This window comes from Ovis canadensis, chromosome 8, assembly GCF_042477335.2.
Source record: "Ovis canadensis isolate MfBH-ARS-UI-01 breed Bighorn chromosome 8, ARS-UI_OviCan_v2, whole genome shotgun sequence".
NCBI classification, from domain to species: domain Eukaryota; kingdom Metazoa; phylum Chordata; class Mammalia; order Artiodactyla; family Bovidae; genus Ovis; species Ovis canadensis.
The window spans coordinates 58,229,286-58,243,243 of NC_091252.1; the positions used below are offsets into that span (position 1 = coordinate 58,229,286).

Below are 13,958 nucleotides of genomic sequence, written 5' to 3' on the forward strand. Positions count from 1 at the left end.
CAAGTCAGGAGTAGATATAGATTTTGACATTAAAGGATCAAAAGAACATAAATTGATAGGAAAAAGGCTCTGTTGGAGCTAGATTTAAGGAAGATCTTCCTAAATGTTTGCCAACAACAGTTTAGCCTGCTGTAACAGAATACCATAGCCTGAGAGGCTAAGCAGCAGTTCATGTCTCACAGTTTTGGAGGCTGGTGAGTCCCAAGATCAAGGTGCCAGCCTATTTGATTCCTAGCAAGGGCTCTCTTATAGACAGTTGACTTCCTGCTGTGTCCTCAGGTGGTGAGGAGACGGGGAGAAAGAATGTATGCACACAGTTGAGCTCTCTGGCATCTCTTCCTATAATGGCACTAATCCCACAATGGGAACTCCGCCCAAATATCATCACATCGGGGCTTAGGCAACCTGTGCATTTGAGGGGGGGGGGACACATAAACATTCAGTCTATAATGTCATTATAATTAAAATTTGCAAATATTGAGTGCCTGCTGCATGTAGGGCAGTGGGATAGATGCTGGTTATTTGGGCATAAAACAGACAAAATCTCTTCCCTTGAAATACTTGTAATTCAGTAGGGTAGTTGAGAAGTAAACACCCCCATACAATTGCAAGCATGATGAGATGATGCTGAATGGTGATGGGAAACAGGAAGAGGTGAAGAGCCTCATCTTATTTAACATCATGCATCCAGTGCTTTCTTCATGTTACTCCGTTTAATTGTCAGAACAGTCTTAGGAGGTATAAAGAATTTCCTCAAATTTTACGGGTGAAGGAATAGAGACGCAGAGAAGATTGGTGCCAAGAGGCAGAGTTGAAAGGCAGACTGATGTGGCTTCTGAGCCCCGCCTTGCCCACTCTTCCCACTGGGCTCCCTGTGCCCAGGGAAGCCACAGCGGTGCAACCCGAGGAGATCAGGAGACAGGCTGGGGCCATCAGCCTTGGAGATTTAAAGGAACAAAGAATCCCCCAACCGACATGAAAGGTCTATGATAATAGACACAACCTGACCCACCAAATCCAACCTGTTTGGTATTTCCAAAGTATTAATATAAACTGCCAACACTGAAACGGCATATGATTTCATGTAATCTCTCACTGTTTTTGTCTTCCTTGAATATCAGAAGCTCTGGGGCCATGTGCCTAATGTCCCTTGTTCCTGCCTTCCTAGAGTGACACTTGGCAGATTCTCCAGGCCACCTGCTCCTCATTGTCTTTTCCTCTGGCCTGACTGTTCCCTCATCTCATTCTTTCTTGACCCCTTTCTGGTTGTTCAGTCGCTCCATTGTGTCCAACTCTTTGTGACCCCATGGACTGCAGCATGCCAGGCTTCCCTGTCCTTCACCATCTCCCAGAGTTGGCTCAGACTCATGTCCATTGAATCAATGATGCCATCCAACCATCTCATCCTCTGTAACCCCTTTCTCCTCCTGCCCTCAGTCTTGCCGAGCATCAGGGTCTTTTCCAGTGAGTGGGTTCTTCTCAAGTGGCCAAAGTATTGGAGTTTCAGCATCAGTCCTTCCAACGAGTATTTATGGTTGATTTCCATTGGTATTGACTGGTTTGATCTCCTTGCTGTCCCAGGGACTCTCAAGAGTCTATCCCTTAGGCATCTGAATTTGTGTCCTCTGGATTAAATAGCCCCACCCAGGCTAGAAGTAGACTAATCCAGACACCCTCTTGGGAGTTTTCTGTATTGTGCCTCTAATTAAGATATTTCTAAATTACTTAAATTGATATTTTGTAGAGTGTTAGCCCTGAACTTGGATATCCTGACTTAGGATTAGACTACAGGGAACCCCCAGCATACGTGCCAGAAGTATTCATCTGAAAGCAGCAGTCACTCTACCCCTTGGCACTGTTCGCTGGCATGCTGCTTGCTACTCCTCATCTGGTTCTCAGGGCAGTTTTTTTGTGTTACCAGGAGTGTCTCTTTCCTTTATATTCCTTTCATTTCTTCTTCCTTATCAATTTCCTGTTGAACTATATAGCTCATATGCTAGTTAGTATTTCAGAATATTAATTTTCAAATTGCCTAGCCTACCCTTGGATAAGAAGGCTCCTGATGATGCTTGGTGGCCAGATGACTTGGGCGGTGTGTTTCCTGTGGCATGCCATGAGGGCAGGGCACAGGGGAAGCAAGGCAGGGTGGCCAACACAGTCCTGTCTCTTGGGGCAGAATCAGGTTACGGCATGTTTGCTGCCTAAAGCTGGGGATGGCAAAAGCACAGAAGTCTTGCAGAGTCAGAGCCACATGTCTGATGTAACCATGAGGCTGGAGAAGGACCTTTAAGACATTTCTCAGGAAACGTTGCTCTGTCTTTTCAGGAAGAACGGACGGAGACAACCACTTGGAGAGTGTATGTACATTTAGAGTAGAGGACGGGTCTGTTTGCTGCTTCATCTTTGGATCTTTTAATCCCAGCACCAACATCCCTTATTGTGGAAGGGAGTGATTGGACTGTCTGTAATATAATGGTTTTACATTTTCCAGTCTTGCACAAGGATTCCACTTGAAGGTTGTCAGAGGTGTGTTAATTACCCCAACTCATGAAATTTACTCCCCTATGGTGGAGGATATTAGGGATATTTCTCTCATCTGTTCACGTCATTTCTGACGCCCCTAAGTCCTAGATTTAGAGAATTTCTTCTAGACTCTTACCACCTTGCCTGCTCTCCCTTTCTCTCCAAGCACCCATTCATCTTTGTGTTCCCTCGTTCCTTTTCCACAAGCTCTTGGGTCCTCATGCTTTGGCCCTTTGCTCCCAGGCTACTGGATTCAGTGATGTGAGGGGAGGGACTGGGGGCCTTGATTCACAGGCTGACCTCAGGCTGTGTTGTATGTAAAAGCCAGTGGGAACTTGGACAACGTGAGGCATGAACCACTGGCTCCTCTTGACATGTTTCCTGTAGGGAGTGCCAAAACTCCTCAGCTTTGAGTTATATCAGAAATGCCTTCTAAAATGAGCATCTTGGTAAAGATTGAGGAGTTGGAGTGGGGAGAAAAACCCAGCTCATCATATTCCATTGATTTCTTATTGGTATTTAATGCCACTGAAGGTGTTAAGTCACTCAGTTGTGTCCAACTCTGCGACCCCATGGACTGTAGCCTTCCGGGCTCTGTGGAATTTTCCAGGCAAGAATACCGGAGTGGGTAACCTTTCCCTTCTCCAGGGGATCTTCCTGACCCAGGGACCAAACCTGGATCTCCTGCCTTGCAGGCAAATTCTTTACTGTCTGAGCCACCAGAATCATTGATTATTGGTAATAAGTATTTGTTGCCTTTTCAAGGGCTAAGAAATGGCGCAACACACACACACACACACACACACACACACACACAGCCATTTGACATGTTTAAGCTTCTCTTTAGAGTAAGGAGAAGAGAATAAAGTTGGCTTCTATTCTCACTATGCCTCTCTACACCATTATCAGTGATCCAGTTTAACATACTCTTCTCTGTGGTAGGTGGAGATTGATGGTAAATAAATAGTGGTGAAACAGGTAGGCCCGGTCTTAACTCTGCTCCGACTCCCACTTGCTGACACCCGAGCCCTGAGAGTGTATCATCCCGGAGAAGCCCTAGCATGTGGCGCTGTCACCAGGAGCCTCAGGACTGGCTGGTGAGGGGGTCGGCCATATCACTGAACCTGTCCCCAAGGCTCTTTGGCTCACCTGCCCTTTGCTTTTCTCCTTTTTCGTAACCTTCACCTTTTCTTTTCATTCTCTTTGCTCTCGTCTTCTTACATGTGCCCTGTCTCTACCTTCCTGCTCACCCACACTTCATAATCCGCCTGGAAAGATGAATTGCAATTCAGCTAAGCTTTTAAATGCCTAAGGTTGACCATGGGCTTTGTTTTGCTGGTTGAACCAATCCTGTTAGGAGTGACTGAGTGGAAGTCACATTGGGATGGCGTTTCTTCAGCTGCCCTTGAAAGTCATCAGCTTCTTGAACAATTAAAAAGAAACATTGAAAAAATAGAATAAAAAAAAGAAACACTCCCTTAATTCTACTGTGGTAACTCTGATATCTTTTCCCTGAATGCTTTATACTTGAGTCAGTCTTGTTTTTTAAGCTGTGGATTTTTCTAGGCTTCTTCATAAATTGAATTGGCTATAAAACAACCAGGTTCTCTGTATTTCAAAGAAGATTGAAATAACTTGATAGAATAAGGCTAGTCTTTTCCGATGCTGTCCAGAAGCAAACTGATCCAGTTTCTAATTCTGTCTTTTGTTTGCTGAGGTTATTTGTGTTAATTGTGATCTTTCAGTGTGTGTGTCTGTTTTATTGGGGGAGGTTCTTTTATTTGTGGTCTTTGAACTTATTTTCATTCTATAGTGTCTTGAAATGAAGTCACTTCCAGCACAGGGTCTCCTGCCTACTACAGCATGACTAAGAAGAATTCTTTTTCCTCTCTGCATCCAGTTTCCTAATTAGGAAAACTGCCACTCAAATTGATCCCAGTACTAAAGAATATAAAAATGCATTGTACAGTTTTGAGCATTGTGTAAGGTATTCTTAACAGTACTTCCTTCTTAAAAAAAATTTGTGATCCTGGACCTGGAAAGATTTTCTTCTTCTAAAAAAAATCCGGAAGGCCATTTGCAGCGATTATCAACATTGTTTTTAAGGCCTTCCATTAAGAGTCATGACATCACTCTCGGCCCTATGAGTGAGAGCAAAGAAAAAAAAAATCTGTTCATGATATTTATTAAGAATTTTCTAGGTGATTAATGTTTCCCTTGGAGAGTTTTTATTCTGACTTTGTTGTAGAACCGACATACATGAAAATGATATAAGAACACTTGGCTGGGGTGGTGGACAGGAGAGGATCCAAAATTAGTTTACTGCAAGCTATGTAAGCAAGTTCTCAGGGCATGGGGATAGTGGGATGATTGGAACTGGGTGGGGTTTCCTTGGGGAAATTATGCTCAAGAATCCTTGTCTGTTTGTTATTATCTTCTTGTGCCCACCTTTCCTGTGTTGATAGCAATGTGTCCCTTTGAATGGAATTGTGACATCAGGCATCTCTGCCAGGTTTTTGAACAAACTTCCCAGTTCATTGTTGGGCCATAGTTTTTAAACGGATCAAGTATATATGTCAAAAAGGAAATAACATGTCTAGATTTCTCCTTTAAAACCCTGAAATTCATTAACATCTGCTTCTAGAAATTCAGAGAGTATAAGTTACATGCAGAAATTTCTTTCAGTCACTTTTAAGCTCGCTTAGAATTAGATATTGAATTTTCTTGGCTTTGAAGCAGTGATTACCCAGGTCTCGTGTACAGATGAGGGTGTTTTTGGATGTATTTAGGCTAGAGAGGCAGAATTCCAGGGTCTCTCCATGTTGTACATCATTGTTAAAATATGTTATTTCTATGACTGAATGTAATATTTTCTTTGGAATTTATGTGTCTCAAATAGCCGAGGAGTGATCGGCAGTCTCTTCTCCCTGTCTTCTGATTTATAATAACATTGTGTTTGCAGAATGATAATGTGCGTGGAGTAAGGGTTTATCTTTTGAAAACGTGTATTGCGAAATCACTTCCTTCTTAGTGAAAGACGTTAAAATGGAGAATACAGCCTTGGACTTAAGTGCCTTCGACTCAGTCAGCAGACATGCCTCATGTTGTTCTCCAATAGACGAAAGCTGGCTGCTAAAAACTAAAGGTGATGCTGGGCCAGTGGGATTCTGCATACTTCTCCCTTTTCCTCTTGAATATTTTCTACACTGTCATTATAATTAAAATAATATATTTTAAAGACACTGCAGTTGTGCTTGAACCTCGAATTCCAGGCTTTATGGAAAGATTCAGATATATAAATCCTTCCTAGCTGCAACCTGAAAACACATAGAAATAAGGGGAATATAAGGCACCTTACGATGTTTTGTTCTCCTGTCAAATCCTCTCAGAAACATCTTTCAAAGGAAAAGGCTACCAATCCAATTAAGTGGTTGAATATATTTTCTTTATTTTTCCTTAATATTTGACAAATTAAGAATCCTGGAACTGAACAAGGACCATTGTGTTCTAAAATGTAATTCAAATGAATCGAAAAACCTACCTGAAGAACCAACAATGTGGATAAAAACATGGACCCTATTTCCCATTTGAGGGGATGTTGGGTCGTCTGCTTCATTTGGCCCATGGAAAACAGAACTCCTTCTGGTACACTGCCTCTCAAAAAGCTCCATGGAAGGCTCTAGCTGTTAAGTCCTGACAGTGGTACAGTCAGGCTCCAGCAAATGCTGGTCTGTTTCTTGGTTGGTTGGTTGGTTTTTTCTTTTTTACCACATCATGCAGCATGTGAGATCTTAGTTCCCTGACCAGGGATCGAACCCATGGCCCCTTCAGTGAAAGTGCAGAGTGTTAACCACTGGGCCACCAGGGAAGTCTCAACTAGTCTGTTCCTTTACTCCTGTGGGCTGCATGGTATTGAGATTTGGCACACTTGCTGCTCATATGTTAGAGCCTTTTCCTTCCCAAGGAGACTAGAGGCTGCACTAGAAGCCCTTATATAACTGACCTCTCTGGCTTACTGGTCACTGTATCCTCAGTACTCAGTGCATAGTACGTACTCAAAAAATAGTTACTGAATGAATGAGTGTTCTCCCTGTGCCTCCACAGTCACTCAGAGCATATGATATCCAACTTTTCCTTGGACGCTGGTGTGCCTGGTGTCTGCAGCCTCAAGACTCTTGATTAGACTCTCTAGACCTGCACCATCCATTATGGTAACCACTGACCACACATGGCTATTTACACTGAGCTTTAATTAAAATTACACGGAATTTAAAATTCAGCCCTCAGTTGCACTGGCCACAATTCACATACTCAGTAGCAACGTATGGCTAGTGGCTACCATATTGACTAGCACAGGCATGGAGCCTTGCCATCATGGCAGAAAGTTCCTCTGGACACAGGACTGCTCTGAAAGATCTTTTCTTTGTTTGTGATTACAGTGCAGCTGTCTGCTTCAGGAAGTGAGGTCAACAGGAGCAAGGAGAATCTTTAAGAGCTGCCTCGCATTGTGACATGTCTGATTCCTTGCTGCAGTCCCTACAGCATGAACAAGGTAAGAGGCACTTTGGGGACTGATCCTTTGTGTCTTCTCTATGGTACCATGAATTTCCTTGGCTACGTGATGTCTTTCTGTGATGTGAGGAGGTTGTGTCTCCTGCCGGAAGCGTTATGGAGGTTGGCAAGCAGTGTCGACAGGCAGGGTCACAGGCTGCTGGTGGTGTAGTGTTCTAGAGGTGTCAACTGTGTTCGTCGGAGGCCTCTGAGCAGCTGGACTGTCGGTTGTTAGTATAATTGTCTTGCCATGGATATTGGAAGACTGAGGCTCTAGGGCCAAGCTGCTACTGCTGCTGCTAAGTCGCTTCAGTCGTGTCCGACTCTGTGCGACCCCACTACCTGGGTTTAAATATCAGCTAGCTTTGAGGACCTTGGGAAAGTGGCTTAATGGCTCTATGCCTCCGTTTCCCCATCTGTAAAATGCTGGTGATAATGGTATGTAACTTGCAGGGTTGTTTTAAGGATGAAATGAGTTTATATGTGTCCTAGTGTTTAATACAGCCCCTGTCTATGTTATAAGCATTTGATTAGTTTTTTGCTGTTGTTGTTTCTGGTGTTGGGGACACTGTTATCCCTCAGATATTGTTGCCAGAAAGCCTTAGGTGCAGGTGGCGCCAGTGGTAAAGAACCCACCTGCCAGTGCAGGAGACTTAAGAGACATGAGTTCAATCCCTGGGTTCGGAAGACCCCCGGGAGGAGGGCATGGTATCCCACTCCAGTATTCTTGCCTGGAGAATCCTATGGACAGAGGAGCCTGGCAGGCTACAGTCCATGGGGTCGCACAGAGTCAGACATGACTGAAGTGACTTAGCACGGCCTGGCAACACTTGCATTTATTCCTTGATTGATCACTCAGCATGCAGTGATTGATTTCCAGATGGGCACTCGGGGGAAAAATGATGAATGGGGCTGAGGTCTTGCCTTTAGCAGGTGATAGACAATTTAGGGGCCCTGGGACCGGTGTGAGGTGAGTACCAGAAGCTGGAGAAGCACAGAAGAAACATCTCTCTTTGAGGAATCTGGAAAGGAGCATATAGAAGCAGTGACGTCTCGAGTTGAATTCTGTATGCTACACGGTCATTTCTTGGGCACAGAAGTATGGCAGGGCATTCCAGGTAAAGGAAACTGCCTGTGTGTAGAAGTGCAGAAGCTTCTGAGAAAGTCTGCCATGCTTAGAGAACAATAGAGTTTGTATGGCTGGGGCAGGATATCTCAACCTTGGCACTATTGATGTTTGGATCAGGAAGTCCTTTGTCATGTGAGGCTGTCTTCTGTGTTGGAGGTGTTTAGTAGCGTTCAACTTCCTCCACTTCAGTGTGACAATGAAAAATGTCCCAACACGTTGGCCAGTGTCCCTTTAGGGAACAAAAAAGGCCTGCTTGAGAGCACCTGCCCTGGCGGAAGATGGCAGCTAGGAGCCCAGAGAAGGAGGGACGGATTGCATTCCGAGAGCCCCTGAAGGATTTAAAACAGGGGAGAGACAGTTCCAGAGACTGCAACAAGAAGTAACCATGGATTGTAATGGAGTTGGACAGCGCTTTTAGGTAATTTGGTCTTAAAAACCTACTACGGGACTCCTAAACTTTAGAAAGCCCATGTAACTTGTTGAGGTTCTTTTGCTAAGATCCCTTTTCCAGGGGCAGTTTTTCTCATGGCCATTGTTCGGCCTTTTTATGGGCATGGTTGCTTTACCCCATCAGAAGGGATCAGAAAAAAGTAAGCCATTGTTTTGGGGGTTTTTTGGCCATGTTGTGAAGCATGTGGAATCTTAATTCCCTGACCAGGCATCAAACGCCGCCGCCTTCCCTGGAAGCGCAGTCTTAACCACTGGACTATCAGCGAAGTCCCAACACTTTTTTTTTTTTTTTTTTTTGAGAGATTTTCATTTGACTGAGCCAAGCCAAAGAGAAAGAAAGCTTTGCTGACCTTTCCCTCCCTTGGGTTCAATACTTAAACCTTTTTTTTATTCCCTATTTTTTTTAATTGAAGTATAATTGCTGGGATAGTTGGATGGCATCACTGACTCAATGGACATTGAGTGAGAAAACTCAGATAGTGAAGGACAGGAAAGCCTGGAGTGCTGCAGTTCATGGGGTCACAGAGTTGGACACGATTGAGCAACTGAGCAACAGCAACAGTAGTTGCTGGACAATATTATACAAGTGACAGGTGCACAGTATAGTGATTCACAACTTTTAAAGGTTATGCTCCATTTATAGTTATTATAAAATACTGGCTATATTCCCCACGTTGTGTAGTCTATCCTTGTAGCTTGTTTTATGCCTAGCAGTTCATATCTCCTACGCCCCTACCCTGGTATGGCCCCTCCCCCTTCCTTCTCCCCACTGGCAGCCGCTAACTTATTAGTTCTCTATATTTATGAGTCTTTCTGTTTTATTTGTTTTTGTTGTATTTTTTTTTTAGATTCCACATACAAGTGAAATCATACAGTATTTGTCTTTCTTTGGCTTATTTCACATAATGCCCCTAACAGTCTTTGAGGAGTGAGCTTTGGAATCCTGGAAGATGGGCAGGTATTCTTCCCCAAGGTCAAGGTTGGAAGTGGGGGAGGGAAGGAGATTCATCATGGCGGTCACTGCAGACCTTGGCTTCTATCATTGACAGTTTGATGTAGTGAAAAGCTAAGACAACTCTTGGGAAATCTCAGATTGGCAAGCACAGTCTGCTGTGGCAGCCCTGCCCTGAGTTTCTCTGGGGCAGTGCAAGACCTGACGTCATGGTTTGGCTCTTGGCACACGGCTGGGAACCAGACTCAGAAATTTCAGAAGTCTCGGTAGGTGTGTCGGTTGCTTGGGAGGTTATGTTCTTGCCTGAATGACCCAGTGAATGTTTTATTTTATGTTATTGTAAGTCAAAGTGGTGATTAAGCATGATGTGTAACCTTCATCAGTCAGCATTTTTCTTATAGTTTTCTTGGCATAAGACAAAAAAATAGGTCACCCCCTGGGGAGAAAACAGACCTTAGCACAAATAAAACTAGACAGTCACCTCATCAGTTAGGATATATAAATTAGAACATTGGAAATATTTTTGAGGGTATGACTGATTTTCTAAGTAGAAGTGTTCCTAGAAACTTGGAGACATCTGACCTGTATGTTTCCCACTTCCTTGGACATACACAGTAATCACTCTCCTTCCTTCCCAAACCCCAGCTCGCTTTGTGACACTTTGCCTAGGGACATGTCTGGCCGGGTGGGGGTGGGGGGCTGGGACATCCTAGGGTCCAGGGCTGCTCCTCTGAAATACCACAGCAAGTCTGATCACAGTTGGGCACTGACAGCTTCCTTTTGGGTCAGTTGGAGACAGAACCCTCTAGAAAACATAGGAATGCGCGCACGGCATCAAGAATTGGCAGCTTGTCTAACTAACCTAACAGGGATAATCTGTTAGTGAGCCATTGGCAGCCAGGTAGGGCCTTCATTCCTCACATTCTGGAACTTCTCTGTGTGCCCGGGTCTGGAATGCACCTACCTGGAAGGGGTACACTTCTGGCCCTCAGATAGCCAGCGCAGATACCTTAGTGCTGGCAGAAAACAGAGGGCATTCCCAGCCACCACAATGTTCACTGTGAACTTAGGGCCGTTTCCAAAGGCTGGCGTACGTGGGATGTGTCAGGTTGATACAGGGTGGATACCCTCACGTCGCTTCATCTTTTCAGTCTTGTAAACAGACTAATGCTTGTACATTTCTGGGCTTTGCGCTCTAGCCTCACACTTAAGGAAACTGTGTATGTAAAAATTTCCCCAGGGTTCTCATGCTCCCTGGGCTTAGGCAGACTTGCAGACTATGTTTCCAACTTTCATATTCTCCTTGGAGCTTTTTGCAAGAGCTGACTTTCCAATCTTTTGTGTTGATCAAAAACTTTATAATTAGGATTTCACTTTAAATTTGTCCAGTGTCTTTACCCTTTCTACTTTCTTGGTTATCCTCTTGTTAATATGTATAAATATATATTTTACTATTATAAATTTTGCTAACCAGAAGGATTATTGTTTTGTGTTTATATTTTTTATCTATAATTTATATTTCTATGTGTTGTTTGTATGTGTTGTCATGCTGTCAAGAGAGGATTTTAGCATGTTGTACCTTAGAAAATCGTAGCCAAATGAGAGGTTGGACAGAATGGGATTTTGTGGACATAAACTGGGCAGGGTGGTGTGCATTTAGGACGTGCCACTATGTAACACAGAACCACACTTACAGGAACAAAGTTCTGCTTTTGAAAGAGCTCTCTCCCTAGAAGAAAGCTTGGAATTATGATCCTAAACTCTTTCTCTGTGGTCATCATTCTCTTGAAGGTGCATCACATGATGTTCTCTGCCTTGAATTTATGAGGACACTCCATCTGATTGAAAAATAATTGACTTTCCCGTTATTGCCCAGAATGCTCCTCACTCTACCCCCACAGTGAAAATGAATCTTCTTAGAACTGTTTCTTCCTTGTCATGTTAAGATAAGGCTAAATCTGATTGTTACTGCCTTAGACATACGCCATGGCATCAAATGGAGGAAGGTGGTGTCTCTTATCTCCCTTGCTGGGTGGATGCCACTATTTTGCTTACTCAGCCCAACATAATTTTTTCTCTGAATATTTCCCAATCTTCAGCACCATATTCTACTGTGCTAAGTTTGAGGCAGTTTCACCTTTACACGCAAATCAGTATCTCTACAATTGATAGAAAAGTAACACTGAAAATTTCATTTCTGCCTTCTTTTAGAGTTTTTCTTACTTTGCCACTCCTCAGTAGGAAGTCCAGGACTCACACCCTTGGATCTTCCCAGAAACACCTGACAGACACATTACAGCATCAGGTCCTTCGCCCTTCAGCACATTTATCATGTACACAATGCGTACCATGACCATGCTTGCTGTTCACCAGGGAGCAAAACCTTCGTTCTGGCCAACATGAGGAGTTGTCTCACTCCAGAGTTTAATAAGCATGCATCTGATGTTCAAACTTTCTCCATTTGAAACTTCTTCCACCTGAAGAGCAAGTGGATGCAGGATAAGGGATTGGTGAACAGTAAACGTGTAAGAGCTCTCTCCTCCCCTTTCTAGGACACGCTGGGTGGTTTTACCCAGTGACCAGTCTTTATTTTATGAGTCTCCACTGTTGTTTTTCTGAAGGCAAATGGCCGAATTCCCCTCCTGGCAGGCTTTGGAGAAACATCGCACCCTTCAAAAACCAATGACACAGAAAAAAATACAAATACAGCTTAAATCATCCTGGAATAAGGAGGGCCTTATTAATATCTAGTGACAGAAGTGATAGAGGAAGAAAATGTATTTGTATAAAACCTAAAGGTGTTTTTACGTCAGAAGACATTCTGAACTATCCTACCACACAGGAGACTAGCCGGGCAACATATACAACATGTATACGACACGTGTCAGACAGTTAGCTAACTTATGAAAAACTCTTGAGCGTTAGGAAGATGAGTGATTCCTCTAATAGAAAATGGGCAAAGAACAGAAAGGTAAAGCCAATAAAGGAAGAAATGTGATCAGCAAATAATTTACAAGAAAATACCCAATCCCAGAAGTTATCAAAGTAAGACAAATTAAAATGATGAGATGGTATTTTCTACCTATACAGTTGATGAGATTCTATTTCTACCTATACAATCGAGGAGGATTTAAAACAGTTACTCATCAAAGGTATAGATAGGACTGATAGCCCTCTCTCATTCAAGTTAATGAAAGAGCATGTTTCTCAAGGGGGCTTCGTGTGTATCAAAGCCTCCAAAATACGTGTACGTTTTAACTCAGAAATTCCGTTTCTGAAACTCAATGAAAATTGTCATAGATGTGTGTAAAAATTTAGCTAAGATTTTCATTATATATTATCATAGTAACTTTTAAAAAATAATAACCATAACACATCCAGACAGTAAAAATGACGAGGGATGGTAGAATATTTAGTGATATAAAAAGATGTTTCCAATAAATTGTGAAGAAGGCAAGTTATTAATACATAACAATATATACAGTTTGATCATTATTTTTTTTTAAAGATTCCCTTCTGCCCACAGCAAAAAGATTGCAGATACACAGCAAAGTACTAAGAGCATTGTCTTCTTTTTGCTTATATGTTCTAAATTTTCTTAAGCAATATGAATTCTTTCCTACTAAAAATAGTGTTTTGAAATAAGGCATGCAATTATCTTTAAGACAGAGACTTCACTAAATATTAAAAATATATATGATGAAGAAGACTTTGTGGTGGGCTTCCCTGGTGGTCCAATGGTTAAGGCTTCACCCTCCAGTGCAGGGGGTGTGAGTTCAAGATAAGATCCCACATGCCTCGATGCCAAAACACCAAAACATAAAACAGAAGCAATATTCAGTAAAGACTTACAAAAAAATGGTCCACATTAAAAAAAAAAAAAAGGAAAACAGACTATGAGGATTCTGCCCAGAATTCTGGCAGTGTTTTTCCCGAGGACAGGTATAAGGTATGCATGTTTCTTATTTAAGAAAATATTTTTCTGTGAGAAGAGACACCTGAGAGCTCTCTCCACTAATCCCTGCCCCGAACACGGTGAAGAAAGGCCAGATGAGGATGACATAGTGAGAAGTGACCATCTACAAGCCAGGAGGAAAGTTCTCACTGGGAACCAATCCTACTGGATTTTGATCAAAGACTTCAGTCTCCATAACTGTGCAAAAATCAATGTCTGTTGTTTAAAAATTTTTTTCAACTTTCTTTTTTTTTTAATTCCTCTTTCTTCTTTATTTTTTAATTTTTTTGGAGGTTAATTACTTTACAATGTTGTATTGGTTTTGCCATACATCAACATGAATCTACCACAGGTATACACGTGTTCCCCATCATGAACTTTCTTGCAATTAATATTTA

The 13,958-nt window shown here is 42.6% G+C and overlaps 1 protein-coding gene across 2 annotated transcripts in view; it reads left to right on the forward strand.

The window, feature by feature from the left end:
• BACH2 (BTB domain and CNC homolog 2) overlaps positions 1-13,958 on the forward strand; it is a 385,266-nt gene that overhangs the window by 86,955 nt on the left and 284,353 nt on the right. For both annotated transcript variants that reach the window (XM_069598267.1, XM_069598266.1), the window contains exon 2: positions 6,963-7,075. Coding sequence is in view for 1 of the 2 variants with exons in the window: in XM_069598266.1 (XP_069454367.1) it covers positions 7,067-7,075 (9 nt within the window). In the remaining variant the exon portion in view is untranslated. The remainder of the gene's footprint in view (positions 1-6,962; positions 7,076-13,958) is intronic.